General features: G+C 46.0%; 1 protein-coding gene across 4 annotated transcripts in view; it reads right to left on the bottom strand.

Annotated features, from left to right (window-relative positions):
* Positions 1-13,836, bottom strand: part of VPS8 (VPS8 subunit of CORVET complex) — a 245,348-nt gene that overhangs the window by 87,303 nt on the left and 144,209 nt on the right. For all 4 annotated transcript variants that reach the window (XM_030576520.1, XM_030576526.1, XM_030576525.1 and 1 more), the window contains 3 exons: positions 6,557-6,698; positions 4,969-5,058; positions 2,168-2,210 (listed from right to left, as the gene is read on the bottom strand). In XM_030576520.1, the coding sequence (XP_030432380.1) occupies positions 2,168-2,210; positions 4,969-5,058; positions 6,557-6,698 (275 nt within the window). The remainder of the gene's footprint in view (positions 1-2,167; positions 2,211-4,968; positions 5,059-6,556; positions 6,699-13,836) is intronic.

Raw genomic sequence — 13,836 nt, 5'->3', positions numbered from 1 at the left:
GTATGGCTCTGGTGGAGGGTGACGCTCAGGCAGGGAGAACTCTGCCTGCTGCTGTGTGCCATTCTCACTATCAGTGAAAGTAGCCAGGTCAGGTGGTGAGAGCTGCTGTTCAAACAGTGAGTGTTCCACGTGAAGGAGAGAAGAGTCAGGTTCAGAGGCCACAGAGATATCCTGCTGATGCAGAAACTGTTGCTGCTCCCTAGACTGGTGTGCTACAGAGTGTGGAGTGTGAGTGGCAGCCCAGAATGATTTTAGTTTCTTTTGCAGGAGCCATGAGATGTTTGTAAGTGCCCCACAGGGGGTCTGAAACTGCTCCGGGAGTGGCAGGCAGGCTTGGTGCCGACCTTCTTGTTGGCACCAGGTGAAACACGTTGCCGGCACCAGGCCCACTGTCGGTGCCGGAGGGACCAGTACCGAGGAGAGCTTATGAGAAGTCGGGTCCCCGCTTTTGAGCCCCGTGTGAGTTACTTCTGAAATGCAGGGGCAGTCAGAGTTGCCTGTTCTTGGCGCTAGCAGCACCAAGGGTAAAGACCCTGCAGGAGATTCTTTACACTTTTGAGCGTCTCTGAGAGGAGACATTAGGGCTTCCTGCCTCTTCCCGTGAAAGGGTGAAGCCATGCTCCCAGGCTGTTCTGACTTGGCAGGGGAGCCTGAGGGAGAGGGTTTACTGCCCTTTTCCATAGGCGGCTGTAGAGCTGTGGCCCTGAGGAGCATTTTTAGCCACAAGTCTGTGTCATAGCAAGCTCTAGTTTTTAAGATGGTGCAGTGGAGACACTTGCAGGGATGTGCATCTTGCCAAGGCATTTAATGCAGAGTGAGTGTCCGTCAGACCGTGGCACAGACTCCTTGAAGGAGCCACATTTCTTAAAGCCTGGCAACCCCGGCATAATGAAAGTGTGAGTGGGCGGGGAAGTCTCAACAAGAAACTAACTGGAGGAAAAAAAAATTTTTTTTAAACTAATGAACTATGCTAAAGGAAAGGGAGAACTGGGAAATGGCTAGCTAACTATTTCTATTTTTCTCTACCTATTTCCTACAGTAACCAGGGAAAAGATGACCACTGCCCCAAGTCCCGTCTTCAGCTGAGGATGACTGAAAAGGAACTGAAAGGGGTACAGCATGCGCGCGCTCAGGCAGACCCTAATGATGCCGCAAGACAGCAGCTGAGCGCGTGCGTCCCAGCCAGATACTGCTACCGAAGATCTATCAGTGGCACCAGGATGCACTGTCACCTGGAATGGAGCATGCACAGGGAAAGCACTCGAAGAAGAAAAGTTTCTTTCTATACCCTGACAAGTTAATGGCTGGCTTATTCCTGAAACAGGAGAGAGGTTATATCTAATATAACTATAGATGTTGTCATCTATATACATGTCTGATGGCTTTTTATTCCTAGTAAGCTCTTGGCCTCAACTATATCCTGTGGCAATGGGCTGTACGGGCTAATTCTGCTTTGTGCAAAAAGACTAAATTTAAAAGGAAACATAAGTATGAGTGAAATGCTGAATGTATTAGCTATCTTATTCACCATGCACACTGCTAAGTGCAAATGCATCAAACCACTAAATTGTGACATGATTGTAGTTTCTCATAAAAGTTTCTTTGATTCCCCCCCCCCCATCAGTCATATTCTCTCTCTAGAGAAGAACACATTTAGCTCCTCGTGACCGTTTTACAAGGGATTGAGGGACTTTTTGTAGTCCATAACTCCAGAATATATAATGTAGTCTTTTTTCTCATTGTTTCTTCAGCCAAGAAGATTCTCAATCTGTAAGATGACAGGATCACTATGTGGAAGATTTCTCTATCCCTGGAATCCTGAAATGGGATCAATAACTGCCAGATGTTTCTCATTTTCAAGGACAAAAATAACGAGCTGTCAGATCTTTCTGTTGTAAAATTAGAATCATGAGATAAATTTCTGGCAGGTAACCACAGTACCAATCGTGACCACAAGGGATCACACAGCAGCAACTGAACTGTAACAATCCATTGAGGCTCTTGTGAGTTAAATATCTGAGAATCGCTGGATGATGAAAGTTTGCTTGAATTGCTGATAGCCAAGTTAGCATTTTAACTTCTAACACTTCTATTTCAAAGAACACACATCTCATGGAAAAACTGAAGGTAAAATAATTTTTAATTAAAATCAAAACCAACAGCTTACCTTCAATTTCATGTGTAAGCATCAACAACTTGCTTTGTAGTTGCTAAAACAAATCAAAATATATCTTAGACCATTAAAGTCACAGGGTTTATACAAAGGGCACTTTGCTGCCTGAGCACGACTACTGTAGTGCACAGACTCTCCCTCACATGGTGGGGAACAACCTGCAAGTTAAACTTGGACTAAGAAAATCAAAATCAAGTCTCAATCTGTTACAAAAGACAACATTCAAAATGTAAAACAAATGTAAACCAACACAGAGATGTCTGCTGAATCTGCAGACAGCCTGGAACATAGTTCTGACAAATGCTAACTGCTGCTGTAATAACTAGACCTACTGATTTACCATAATTGTGAATTCAACTGTCAGAAGTGAGTGAAAGCTCATAAAATGTCACAATAATCTGTAACAGTAAAGGTTGATGGATAAAGGGGCAAAAGTGAAACAAAAAGGCTAGTTCGAACAAAAAGGCCTTCTGCTATAATTCAGGAACTGTTTTCAGATCATGCCTGGTAAACAAGAGAAGTGTGGGGCCTGAAACCAATGAACCCAAACTCGTGTGTCAGAATTAGACCTAACTGGTAAACAAAATAATAAGGGGATGGGCTATTCCAGCTATCAATCCCTTTTGGGGTCCTAAAAGGAAACCACTGGCTGACTAAAGATGAGAGCAGGGGAAAGGAGTGAGCTTCATCATCATAGGTGCCACCCCCATTGTCTCCTGGGACCCTGGACCTTCTTCATCCTAATTCTGAGAGATGTCCTGACCAGACTGGGCCACAGACAGGGACTCAGATGACATCACTACCTCCACCTCTACCTGATCCTGCTAAATCCCAACCACCACCTGGAAATGTGAGACTCCGCTTTCCCTCCATCCCCCAACTAGTAATTTTCCTTCCCTACCCTATTTATTTCTATTCTTACATCTCTTTTCTTTTTTTTGTCTAGAAAGAGTCCGGCTCAGCCAGCCAATGCTGTATATTTAGCATCATGTGACCAGAAAAAGGCAGCTAAGTGAAATGCCCTAAACAGTCCAAGTTTGCCAGGTCTCAAGAGTGGTTGATCAAATCACGTGCTGCGCCTGTATTTCTCCAGCAATAATGCTGCAAGTGAGAGTTGACACCAGAGACAGACGCTGCATTGGCTAACTTTGCTGTTCTTTTTCCTTCCCTTTTGTGTGTTTTGTCTTGTTTTGTCCTCTAGGAAACAGGACTGGACTTTAACAAACAACAACAAAACAGCTCCACCTATCAACTAAGTTTTTCTCTTTTCCCCAAAAAGGACAGTTATTACCAAATAAGAGACAGCCAAACAAGGAGTTTTTTCCTTCCAGAGATTCTCTAAGGGAAAGGGAAGTTGTTAAAAATGAAAGCCTCACTTAACTCTTTACATTTAAAATGCTTAAACTGTTTCTCTCTCTTCTATATCTTTAATAAAAGGTTAAAAAGGACTCAGTGTGTTTGCCATGATACTAAGCAGGCTGAGGTCTCTGTAAATCAAACACTGTTCACATCTGTTTAATATTGGACAGTTTCAGGGTCCCGTTACCACCTCTGACTCTTTGGACCCTTTATGTCATCTAAATTAATACAATATTGCCCTCATTCATCTCAGCAGAACAACACTGAAAACTAATCACAACATTTTAGTTTCAACACAACCTATTTCGGTGCTGATGATTTTAGCAGAAGTGTTCAGCTTTTGAACACAGGACCTCAGGGTACGTCTACACTACAGGATTATTCCGATTTTACATAAACCGGTTTTGTAAAACAGATTGTATAAAGTCGAGCACACGGCCACACAAAGCACAATAATTCGGTGGTGTGAGTCCATGTGCCGAGGCTAGCGTCGATTTCTGGACCATTGCACTGTGGGTAGCTATCCCATAGCCATCCCATAGTTCCCGCAGTTGCCCCCGCCCATTGGAATTTCGGGTTGAGATCCCAATGCATGATGGTGCAAAAACCGTGTCGCGGGACATTCTGGGTAAATGTCGTCACTCATTCCTTCCTCCGTGAAAGCAACAGCAGACAATCATTTCGCGCCCTTTTCCCCTGGATTGCCCTGGCAGATGCCATAGCATGGCAACCATGGAGCCTATTTTGCCTTTTGTCACTGTCATCTTATGTGTACTGGATGCCGCTGACAAAGGCGGTACTGAAGCGCTACACAGCAGCATTCATTTGCCTTTGCAAGGTAGCAGAGACGGTTATCAGTCGTTCTGTACGGCCTGCTGCTGTCATAGGTGCCCCTGGCTGACCTTTGCTGAGGTCGGCTGGGGGCGCAAAGACAAAAATGGGAATGACCCCCCGGGTCATTTCCGCCTTTATGATGTATCTAAAAATAGTCAGTCCTGCCTAGAATATGGGGCAAGTGTACTAGAGAAGCAGTGTATCAGAGAACCAGAGAGCATAGCCGCTCTGTGTCAGATCCCACAGAAACGATGAGCTGCATGCCACTCTAGGGGGTGTCCCTGCAACAAGTCCACCGTTGCTTCCCTTCTCCCCCAACCCTTCTGGGCTACCGTTGCAGGGTCCCCCCATTTGTGTGATGAAGTAATAAAGAATGCAGGAATAAGAAACACTGACTTTCTAGTGAGATAGAATGAGGGGGATGCAGTCTCCAGCTGCTATGATAGTCCAGGTAGTACAGAATCTTTTCTTTAGACATGAAAGGGGGTACTGTATATTGATATAAAGGGCCTCGTTGTGTAGACAGGTGCAGTGTTAAATCAGTTAATGCTGCTAAAATCAGTATAAACGCATAGTGTAGACCAGGCCTCAGTTTACCGTACCTCAAGCATTACTAGGAAGGCACCATGAACATCTCCTTTCTTCTCCAGCAGGTAGGAGGAAGCTTCACAGAGCAGGTGTTTCTGGGTAATCTGGGCAAAAAAAGAGTCTATTTTAAAGAACCTACTGTTTCTGTTGTTAGAAAGAACGGAGTGATTGCATTGGTCACAGTGGACTTCGCATCTCCTGTGCGTCCATGTGCTCATAATCCTGGATATTACCCATCTGAGGCACACAGACGTTTTCACACCAGACGGAGTGTCTTCATTCCTAATCACACGCTATAACTATTAAAAAGGGAATTCAAAGCTTAAACAGAAACAAACAAAAATCAAAATCAAGGAAAGATTATGAGCCATGATAATCAAATACAGGACAATAAGAATCTCTACCAGCAGTAAAGTGCTGCCTACAGAAGTAGCAGTCTCTTATGGTTTCAAGCACCTTCCAACACTTTTACCAGTCACAATAGAGAGCTCTATTCGCATAACCGAGTTACATGTAAAGGAAACACCACATACTGCCATTAGAATGTGAATGTTTGTATGTTTATATATGAAAGAGACTGCAATCTGATTGTATTGGCATGAAAGACATTCCCTAAAACAACCGCTTTACACAGGATCTAACCCAGGGGTGGGCAAACATGGCTCGGCCTCGCTTTGACACTGGGTAAAGGGCCTCACCAGGCGGCTCAGCCCTGCTCCAGCCAGAGCACTGGGTCGGGGGATGCACCAGGCGGCTCGGCCCTGCTCCGGCAAGGGTGCAGGGTCGGGGCCGCACCATGCGGCTCCCAGAAGCCACGACATGGCACCGCTCCAGCTCCTATGCACTCCAATGGGAGCTGCAGGGGCAGTGCCTATGGATGAGGCAGCATGCAGAGGCACCTAGCTGCACCTCCGCATAGGAGCTGGAGAAGGGACATGCCACTGCTTCTGGGAGCCGCTTGAGGAAAACGCCATTCAGAGCCTGCACCCACTGAGCCTCTCCTCACGCCCCAACCCCCTGTGCCCCACTCCTGATCCTCCTCCTGATCTCCAAACCCCTCAGTCCCAGCCCAGAGTACCCTCTTGCACCCCAACCCCAATTCTGTGAGCATTCATGGCCTGCCATACAATTTCTATTCTCCGATCTGGCCGTCAGGCCAAAAAGTTTGCCCACCCCTGATCTAACCAAATGACAGAGGTAAAGATTCCATTCTGAAGACTTAGATTCTCTCCTCATTGAGCTGAGAACTGAATTTGGAAATTAGTAAGTTAAGTTTTAAAAACAGCAGCAGTTAAACTGCTCTCTCACATCATACAAGCAACATCATGAATAGGGCGAAAGCACGTTAGAATCAGATTTTACAGTGTTTCCCAATTTTTCTTTATTTCCCAATCATGTGAGAATGACAATTAAGAACTAGGCTAATATAATTGTGACTTAGACTGGAGCTTAGCTTGGAGTATAGCTCTGTTTGTCTTGTCCATGCTGACTGCCTAAACATGACAGAAATTCATTTGACAGGAACTGCATTTAACTAAGTTTAAATAACTTTACTAAAATCTGACTGAATGTAGATGAGCACTCACGGTGTACCAGCCTTACCTGAATGGTCTCTTCCAGTCTGTAGAACTCCAGAACCTGCAGTGTCTCTAAAACCTGGTCAGGACTGTAGTGACACAACAACTCAATGAACTGTTCAGTGACACAGGGAGATATCTGTAGCATGTCCTGATTGATACCTTCCCTGGAACACAGACAGGAATTTTAATTGCTATTGTATCTCATTCAAGCAGTAGATATGTTAGATGAAAGTAAAAGGCTACATGCAGCCAACAAAATACAGGTTACAAACCCAGAACTAAACCTGAAGAACAGCTGCCCTATATAATGGTTCCCCTATAGAACAGTATCAAATTCAAGAACTCTGTTCTTCCCAAGAAGTTCTGTGGTTTGAGCCCAGGATACCTAAAAGGTCATCTGAAGCTCCAGGATGAAGACCAGGGTCAATAACTCCACTCCTCGGGCACACTGAAACTGTCCATCCCAAACGTAAAAGCTCATCTGTGCCAGAGATGAAGCTTTCCTCAGGGCCTAGTCCCAGATGTGGAACAAGCTCCCCAGGAAAAGTGAGGTACCTCAGATGTCACTACTTTCTGTTCCAATTACACATCACACTTGTTCAACCTGCCTTCAGTAAACACACATGTAAACACACACACACACACACACACGTAAACACAGCCGCCATGAAAAATAAAAAACTAGTAGTTGGGAAGGAAAGAGAAAAAACACAGGTGACCGATGTTAGCCACATCACTTAGTGCAGAACCAGAAGGTGGTCAGTCACTAGAGTGGCGAGGGCAGGATAAGAACATCAATGGCAATGAAGATCGGCTCATTCCCTAGTTACTGAATTCCAGATTATTGTCCTCATACTGAATATGTACACATGTAGAACTGTGAAGTAAGTGGTCCAAGCCAGCAGCAGGGAGTGGAAGTGGAAAAGAGGACAGGAAGTCATTGGTGCAGGTAGTAGAGCATAGCAGTGCACTCTAGGATGAGAATGCGCTGCGCAGCACAGGTAAAAGGACCTTATGTGGCTACAGCTCTCCTAGTGTGATTATGATTAGAAATACTATGCTGTAGAAGTGGCAACTTATTTATTGGTTTGCTTTCCATGTGTATTCAGAGTAATTCCTACCTAGATTCCGATCAAAAATACTTGTACCACTTTTGGCATTGCAGAGCCATTGCAGCTGTGGGAGTCTGAGCTAGATTCTGTTAGAGATGTGTTGCTCATGTCCATTTCAATGTAAGTGTGTGCTCAACCTGAGCACCGCCACTGGAAAGTTTTTCCCTCAGTAGTATGTTGGGTCAACTCTGGTGCCCTCTGAAGTTGCGTCCCCGATGACACGCTGCCCCTTCAGTTCCTTCTTGCCAGTTAAGTCTGACAGAGGACCATGAAGGTGGGGGAGGGTTTGGAATGGACATGAGGAACACATCTTGAAGAACAAGAGTTAGTTATGAAAGGTTAGTAAGGATTTTTTCTTCTTCGAGTGCTTGCTCATGTAGATTCCAATGTAGGTGACTCCCAAGCAGTTGTGCAGAGAGGGTTCAGAGTTCATTGGCAGATGGACTGTAACACCACTTGGCTGCAATCCACATCATCTCTAGTTTCTGGGTGATGGGTAGAGCAGAGGTCCCGAAACTGTGGGGCACCCCCCCCGCCACAGGGAGAAACAGAGGAACACTCAGGAGTGTGCAGCTGGGGTACAGGCCAGCCCCCGTGGGAGTGGGGAGGGAGCACATCTGTCTCTGCCCCTGGGGCACTGGCTGCTGTTCCCAGCTCTGGTCCTGGCCCCGGCCCCAGGTGTGGCCTCCTCACTCCTGTCTGTGTCCCCCCCATCAACCCGAGCTAAGGCCCTTCTCCTGTCCCAGCTCAGGGGGGCGGGGCCAAAGACACGGTATGGGGGGGCACGGTAAAACATTTGGGGACTACTGGCCTAGTGGGATGCAAAAGCGTGGACTGACAACTACGTTGCCACTCTACATATGTCCTTAATTGGGACTTGTGCCACGAACGCTGCTGCTGTAGAATGGGCTGTCGGTGAAGGAGCTGGGACCATCCCTAGGTCGTAGCATGTGCCGATACAGGCACTGATCCACAACGAAATTCTCTGGGCCAAGATTGGCAGGCCTTTCATCCTGCTGCAATAGCTACGAAAAGTGGAGTGGATTTCGGAAAGGGTTTAGCCCGCTCTCTGTAAAAGGCTAGTGCACACTTAACATCTAGTAAGCGAAGTTTCTGCTCTTCCCGGTTAGCCTGTGGCTTCTGATGGAAGACAGGTACGAAGTTATCGCAGTTACTATGGAACCGTGAGATCACCTTTGGCATGAAGACCGGGTGTGGCCACTGCTGAACCTTGTCTTGAAGAAAACTATGTACGGTGGTTCTAAAGTCAGAGCTCGGATCTCTGAGACCCTTCTAGCCGAAATAATATGACCAGGAAAGTCATCTTCCAGGACAGGTGGAGCAGAGAGCATGTTGCCAGTGGTTCAAATGGGGGTCCTGTTAGCCTTGCAAACATCCAGTTGAGGTCCCACAGAGAGTGTGGTGGGCATACCTGAGGGTATAGCCCTCCAATCCCTCAAGGAAACAGCCACTGATCAAGTTTGAGAAGCTGTTCACCCATGGGTGAAAGGCTGACACTGCAGCTAGATGGACCCTAACAGATGATACTGTTAGGCCTTGCTGTTTCAAGTGGAGTAGGTAATCTAGGATTAGAGGCAGTGTTGACTGAGTAGGCAAAATAGTCTTTTGTGCTGACCGGATCGAGAATATCTTCCATTTTTCCAGGTAAGTGGTTCTAGTGGACAGTTTCCTGTTCCCTAAAAGTACCCTGCAAATAGGCTCAGAGCATGCCAGTTCTGCGGGATTCAGCCATGGAGCTTCCACGCCATGAGATGAAGAGACTCAAAGTTCAGATGACATAGAAGGCCCTGAGAGATCAGGTCTGGAAACCCGGGACAGGCTGATTGGCGTGTCCACCAAGAGATGTAGGAGGGTGGTGAACCAGTGCTGATGTGGCTGGGCTGGGGCTATCAAGATAAGGCATGTCCTTGTCCCTTCTGACCTTCAGCAGGACTCTGTGTATGAGAGGGATGTGAGAGAATGCATAGAAGAGATGGACCATCCAAGAGAGTAGAAAAGCATTTATGAGCATACCTGGAATGTGACCTAGGAAGGAGCAGAACCAAAGACACTTCGTGTCATGCTTTGTCATGAATAGGTCTACCTAGGGAGTTCCCCACCTCTGGAAAACGGTGCTCATGATGTCTGGGCAAATGGACCACTCATGATGGTTGGGAAAGGCTCTGCTGAGATGATCGGTTAACTGGTTCTGCGATCCCAGAAGGCAGAAAGCTTCAAGGTGGATCAAGTGGGCTATGCAGAATTCCCATAGGCAAAGAACTTCCTGGAATTCCTGGGGAAGAGGAGTGCACTCTGTCCTACCTGTTTATGTAAAACACTGTTGTTGTGTTCTGTGTAAGGACCGACACACAGTTGCCCTCCAAGTGGGGTTGGAACACCAGGCAGGCTAGGCTCACCACCCTCAGTTCCCTCATACTGATGTGTAAAGAGAGCTCTTACAGGGACTGATATGTCTGCAATGAAACACTGACAGTTGGGGCCTGGAGAATGGGACTCCAATACATACTGTCCAGAGGTCCAGCTGCCAGTGAAGTGGAACTGGTAAGATGGGGTGTACCCTTTCTTTGGAAGCTGAGGATCTGTTAATACTGCGAGTGTCTAGTGGATCGGGGCTGGACACCCCAACACTTGGAGGGCTCGGGGGTTGGAGTGTGCCTACTGATAACCTGTAGAGAGAGAGTGGGCACTGGGTGGGTGAGCTTATGTTGCCCATGGCCAGTGGAGCTGGAGAGCTGACCCAAAGAAGGCACTAATAAGGGCTCCTCATGATAAGGGCAGGTGGAAGCAAGGTGCCTCACAGCTCTGGGAACCCCTGGGAACCATCCCAGTATCAATTCTCCAGAGGTACCAGTTCTGCCTTCAAGGCTCAAGAATGGGACACAGACCCTAAGAAAACAGGAACAAACACCTTTTCTGGAAGTGATGCTGGCATTTGTTCTCTGACTCCCAACCTTGAGAGGAAGCTGACTTCTTTCCTTAAGGATCTATGAAAAGGAATAGGGAAGGATTACTCAGTTTTGGCATAGTTTCGAGCTGAATAACAACTTTCTAAGAGTGCTGGTACCCATCAATCCAAGGTAATCAATTGCATGCTGGAAAAAAAATGGATTACAAAAGCTGTGCAAAAACTATAGTAAATGAGTTCAGAATCAATTCCAGGGAGAAGAGGGAGCATGCACGGAGGAAAAGGACATACAGTAGGGCAATACAGGGGGCCCCCAGCATAAGTCTCTCCCTTATCTGTTGTTTCGGATACCCATCGCTTATCAATAGAGGAACGTGTTCCAATTCATGCTGGTCCTGATTCGCATATCTGTCATTTGCATGGATCAGCACTGACATGAATTGGAACATGTTCCCCTATTGTACAGTACAGTACTGTAGCTGTGTCTGCTGGCAGCCCACAGGGCCGCTGATCAACTCCTTCCCCTCCCTCCCAGTGCCTATTGAATGCTGTGATCAGCTGTTAGGTGGCATTCAGGAAGCGCGGGAAGGAGTGGGGACAGGGCACTCAGAGGAGAGGGTGGAACTAGGTAGGAAGAGACAGGGCAGCCCCAAGTACAGTACTGTCCTGTACCCATTATGAGTGCAAAAAACACATTCAAAGTGTTAGGGGTGCGCCCGTGTTTAAGAGGCAATGCAAAAGTGTAACATTAGAAGTGAAATTAGATGTTATAAAGTGTATTGAAAGAGGTGAACGTGCAGCCAACATTGCTCGTATTGTCGGTTTGCCTGGTTCGATGGTATGCTCAATTTTTAAGAGTGTTGATCGAATTTGTGAAAGCACTAGAAGTGCTACATAATTGTCATCAATGAAGATAATGAAACAAAGCAGCAGTACAATGGAGAAAACTGAATGCTTGCTGGCTGACTGGATTGATGACCTCCATGAAAAGAAAATGCCTGTGAGTTTAAGCTTGATTCAGGAGAAGGCCAAAAGCTTGTATAACAATCTAAAGGAAAGAGAAGGAGAGAGCTCAAGAGCAGAAAAGGAGACCTTCAATGCTAGTTGTGGGTGGTTCCACGGATTTCAGGCGTGAGCCAATCTACATAATGTAAAACTCAAAGGAAAAGCAGCTACTGTGGATGAAGAAGCAGCTGAAATGTTTCCTACGCAGCTAAACACAATTGTTTCAGAAGGTGGCTACTCTGCAAAACAAGTTTTTAACGTTGACAAGACAGGCCTTTACTGGAAGAAGATGCCAACAAGACTTACATTTCTCATGACAAGAAGACTGCTCCTGGGTTCAAAGCCTCAAAAGACTGCTTAACCCTTCTGCTTGGGGGAAATGCAGAAGGCAATGACAAGTTGAAGCCCCTGCTTGTCTACCACAGTGAAAACCCAAGAGCAATGAGGGGCTACATCAAGTCTTGTCTCCCCGTAATTTGGAAGTCGTACAGAAAGGCCTGGAGGACATGCAGAATTTTCTGTGAGTGGTTCGAAGACTGTGCTATCCGTAAATTTAAGGCTTACTGTCAGAAGGAAAATTTGGCATTTAAGGTTTTCCTTCTGCTGGATAATGCAAGCGCTCATGAACTGGACTATGAAGCTCTCTGCCCAAACATCAAGGTCCTGTTTTTGCCACCCAACACCACATCATTGCTGCAGCCTATGGACCAGAGTGTAATGGCCACATTCAAGGTTACTATCTATGGAGGACATTTCCCATGCTAATTAAGGAGATGGCAGGTGAAGGAAATCCGAGTGTAAAGGAGTTTTGGAAGTCCTATAACATCTTGAATGGCATGGAAAACACTGATGTGTCGTAGGAAGAGGACACTTTGCAATGTATGAACGGCGTTTGGCATCATGCATGGCCAGATGTTGGCCACAGCTTTGTGGGATTTGATGCCGTTCCTGCTCTTGAGAAAGAAATGGTCAAGTTGTTGAAGGATGTCTGCTTCAAGGAGGTGGAGGAGGATGTACAGGAGTTGCTGGAGTTGCATGCTCAGCAACTGACAAATGAGGAACTGATTGAGCTGGACCAACAATAGATATCCAAAGAAAGCAAGGATGATGACGACGATGACGCAGGGCAGGAAGCCATGGGCCTGATGACAAAGAATCTCTCCCGTTTCTTTGGATTGCTGGATGAGATGATGGAAATCATATAGAGCAGTGATCCTTTTCATGAATGGTCTGCCAAAGTCTCCAGGGCTCTCAAAGATGCAGTGGCTTGCTACAGGGAGATCTACCATTCAAAGATTCATACAGGAGAGTAGATGTCAATAAAATCCTTTTTTAAGGCTTCTGCAATCAAAAAGCCAGCCACGGAAAAGCCACCCAAAAAAAACTCAGCCTCCACCCCTACCTAAGTTTAGCGTAATTGACACTGTTTTATACTGTATTAAAATTTTTCTGTGTTTGAATGGTGTTAGGGTTCTACATTATGTTATTCAATGTTTTGTGTGTAAAATGTGTACTGTGGAACCTGTCACTGTAAAAAGGGACAGTGTTTAGGTGAAAAGAGCATTGTTGTAGGCGAGTGTGAAGTTGTGAACGCATCCTTCTCTTATTCCATTATTTCTTTTGGGGAAAAATTCCCCGGTATGTGTTGTTTTGGTATCCATCACCCTTTTCAAGAATGCAACCCCAATGTATATAGGAGACCACCTGTACATAAGAGAAGCATGTATCCAAAAAGGGATGCGCACATCGGGGGTCACCACAATGGAGTATCCATGGCAAGAAGAGTATGCTGAAGAAGACAGATCACCCCATCCCATGATTCTGCCTTCTTTAAAGGGAACAGGTACCCCCAGGAACCTTCCCACAGATCTCTGAGCCAGAGGCTTGCTGCACACACCAAGCCTGTTGAGCTGATTAATCTGTTAAGACTGTCAAACTACTTAACACAGCATGTAAATATAGTCCAGCCCCTCTGCCTCAGCATGGAGGGGAGGGGTGGACTAGGTGATGTCTCAAGGTCCCTTCCAGCCCTACATGTCTGTCTATGATTTTATAATTCTGTCTTAAATTTACATACAAATTTGTTCATGTTTCTCAGCACTTTGTTCTGGTGAAAACAACAGGCATTGCAGGTACATCGCCCAAACACACATCACAAATGAATGGATTTCATTACACTTGTTTGCAATGGAAACTCTCTCTCCTGGGAAGTGATAAGGAAATGGAAATGAAAATGAAAATATAATAAATTTGATAAGA

Source organism: Gopherus evgoodei, chromosome 9 (assembly GCF_007399415.2).
Source record: "Gopherus evgoodei ecotype Sinaloan lineage chromosome 9, rGopEvg1_v1.p, whole genome shotgun sequence".
NCBI lineage: Eukaryota > Metazoa > Chordata > Testudines > Testudinidae > Gopherus > Gopherus evgoodei.
The sequence above is the reverse complement of the archived record's forward strand: the minus strand, read 5'-3'. Positions and strand labels throughout refer to the sequence as shown.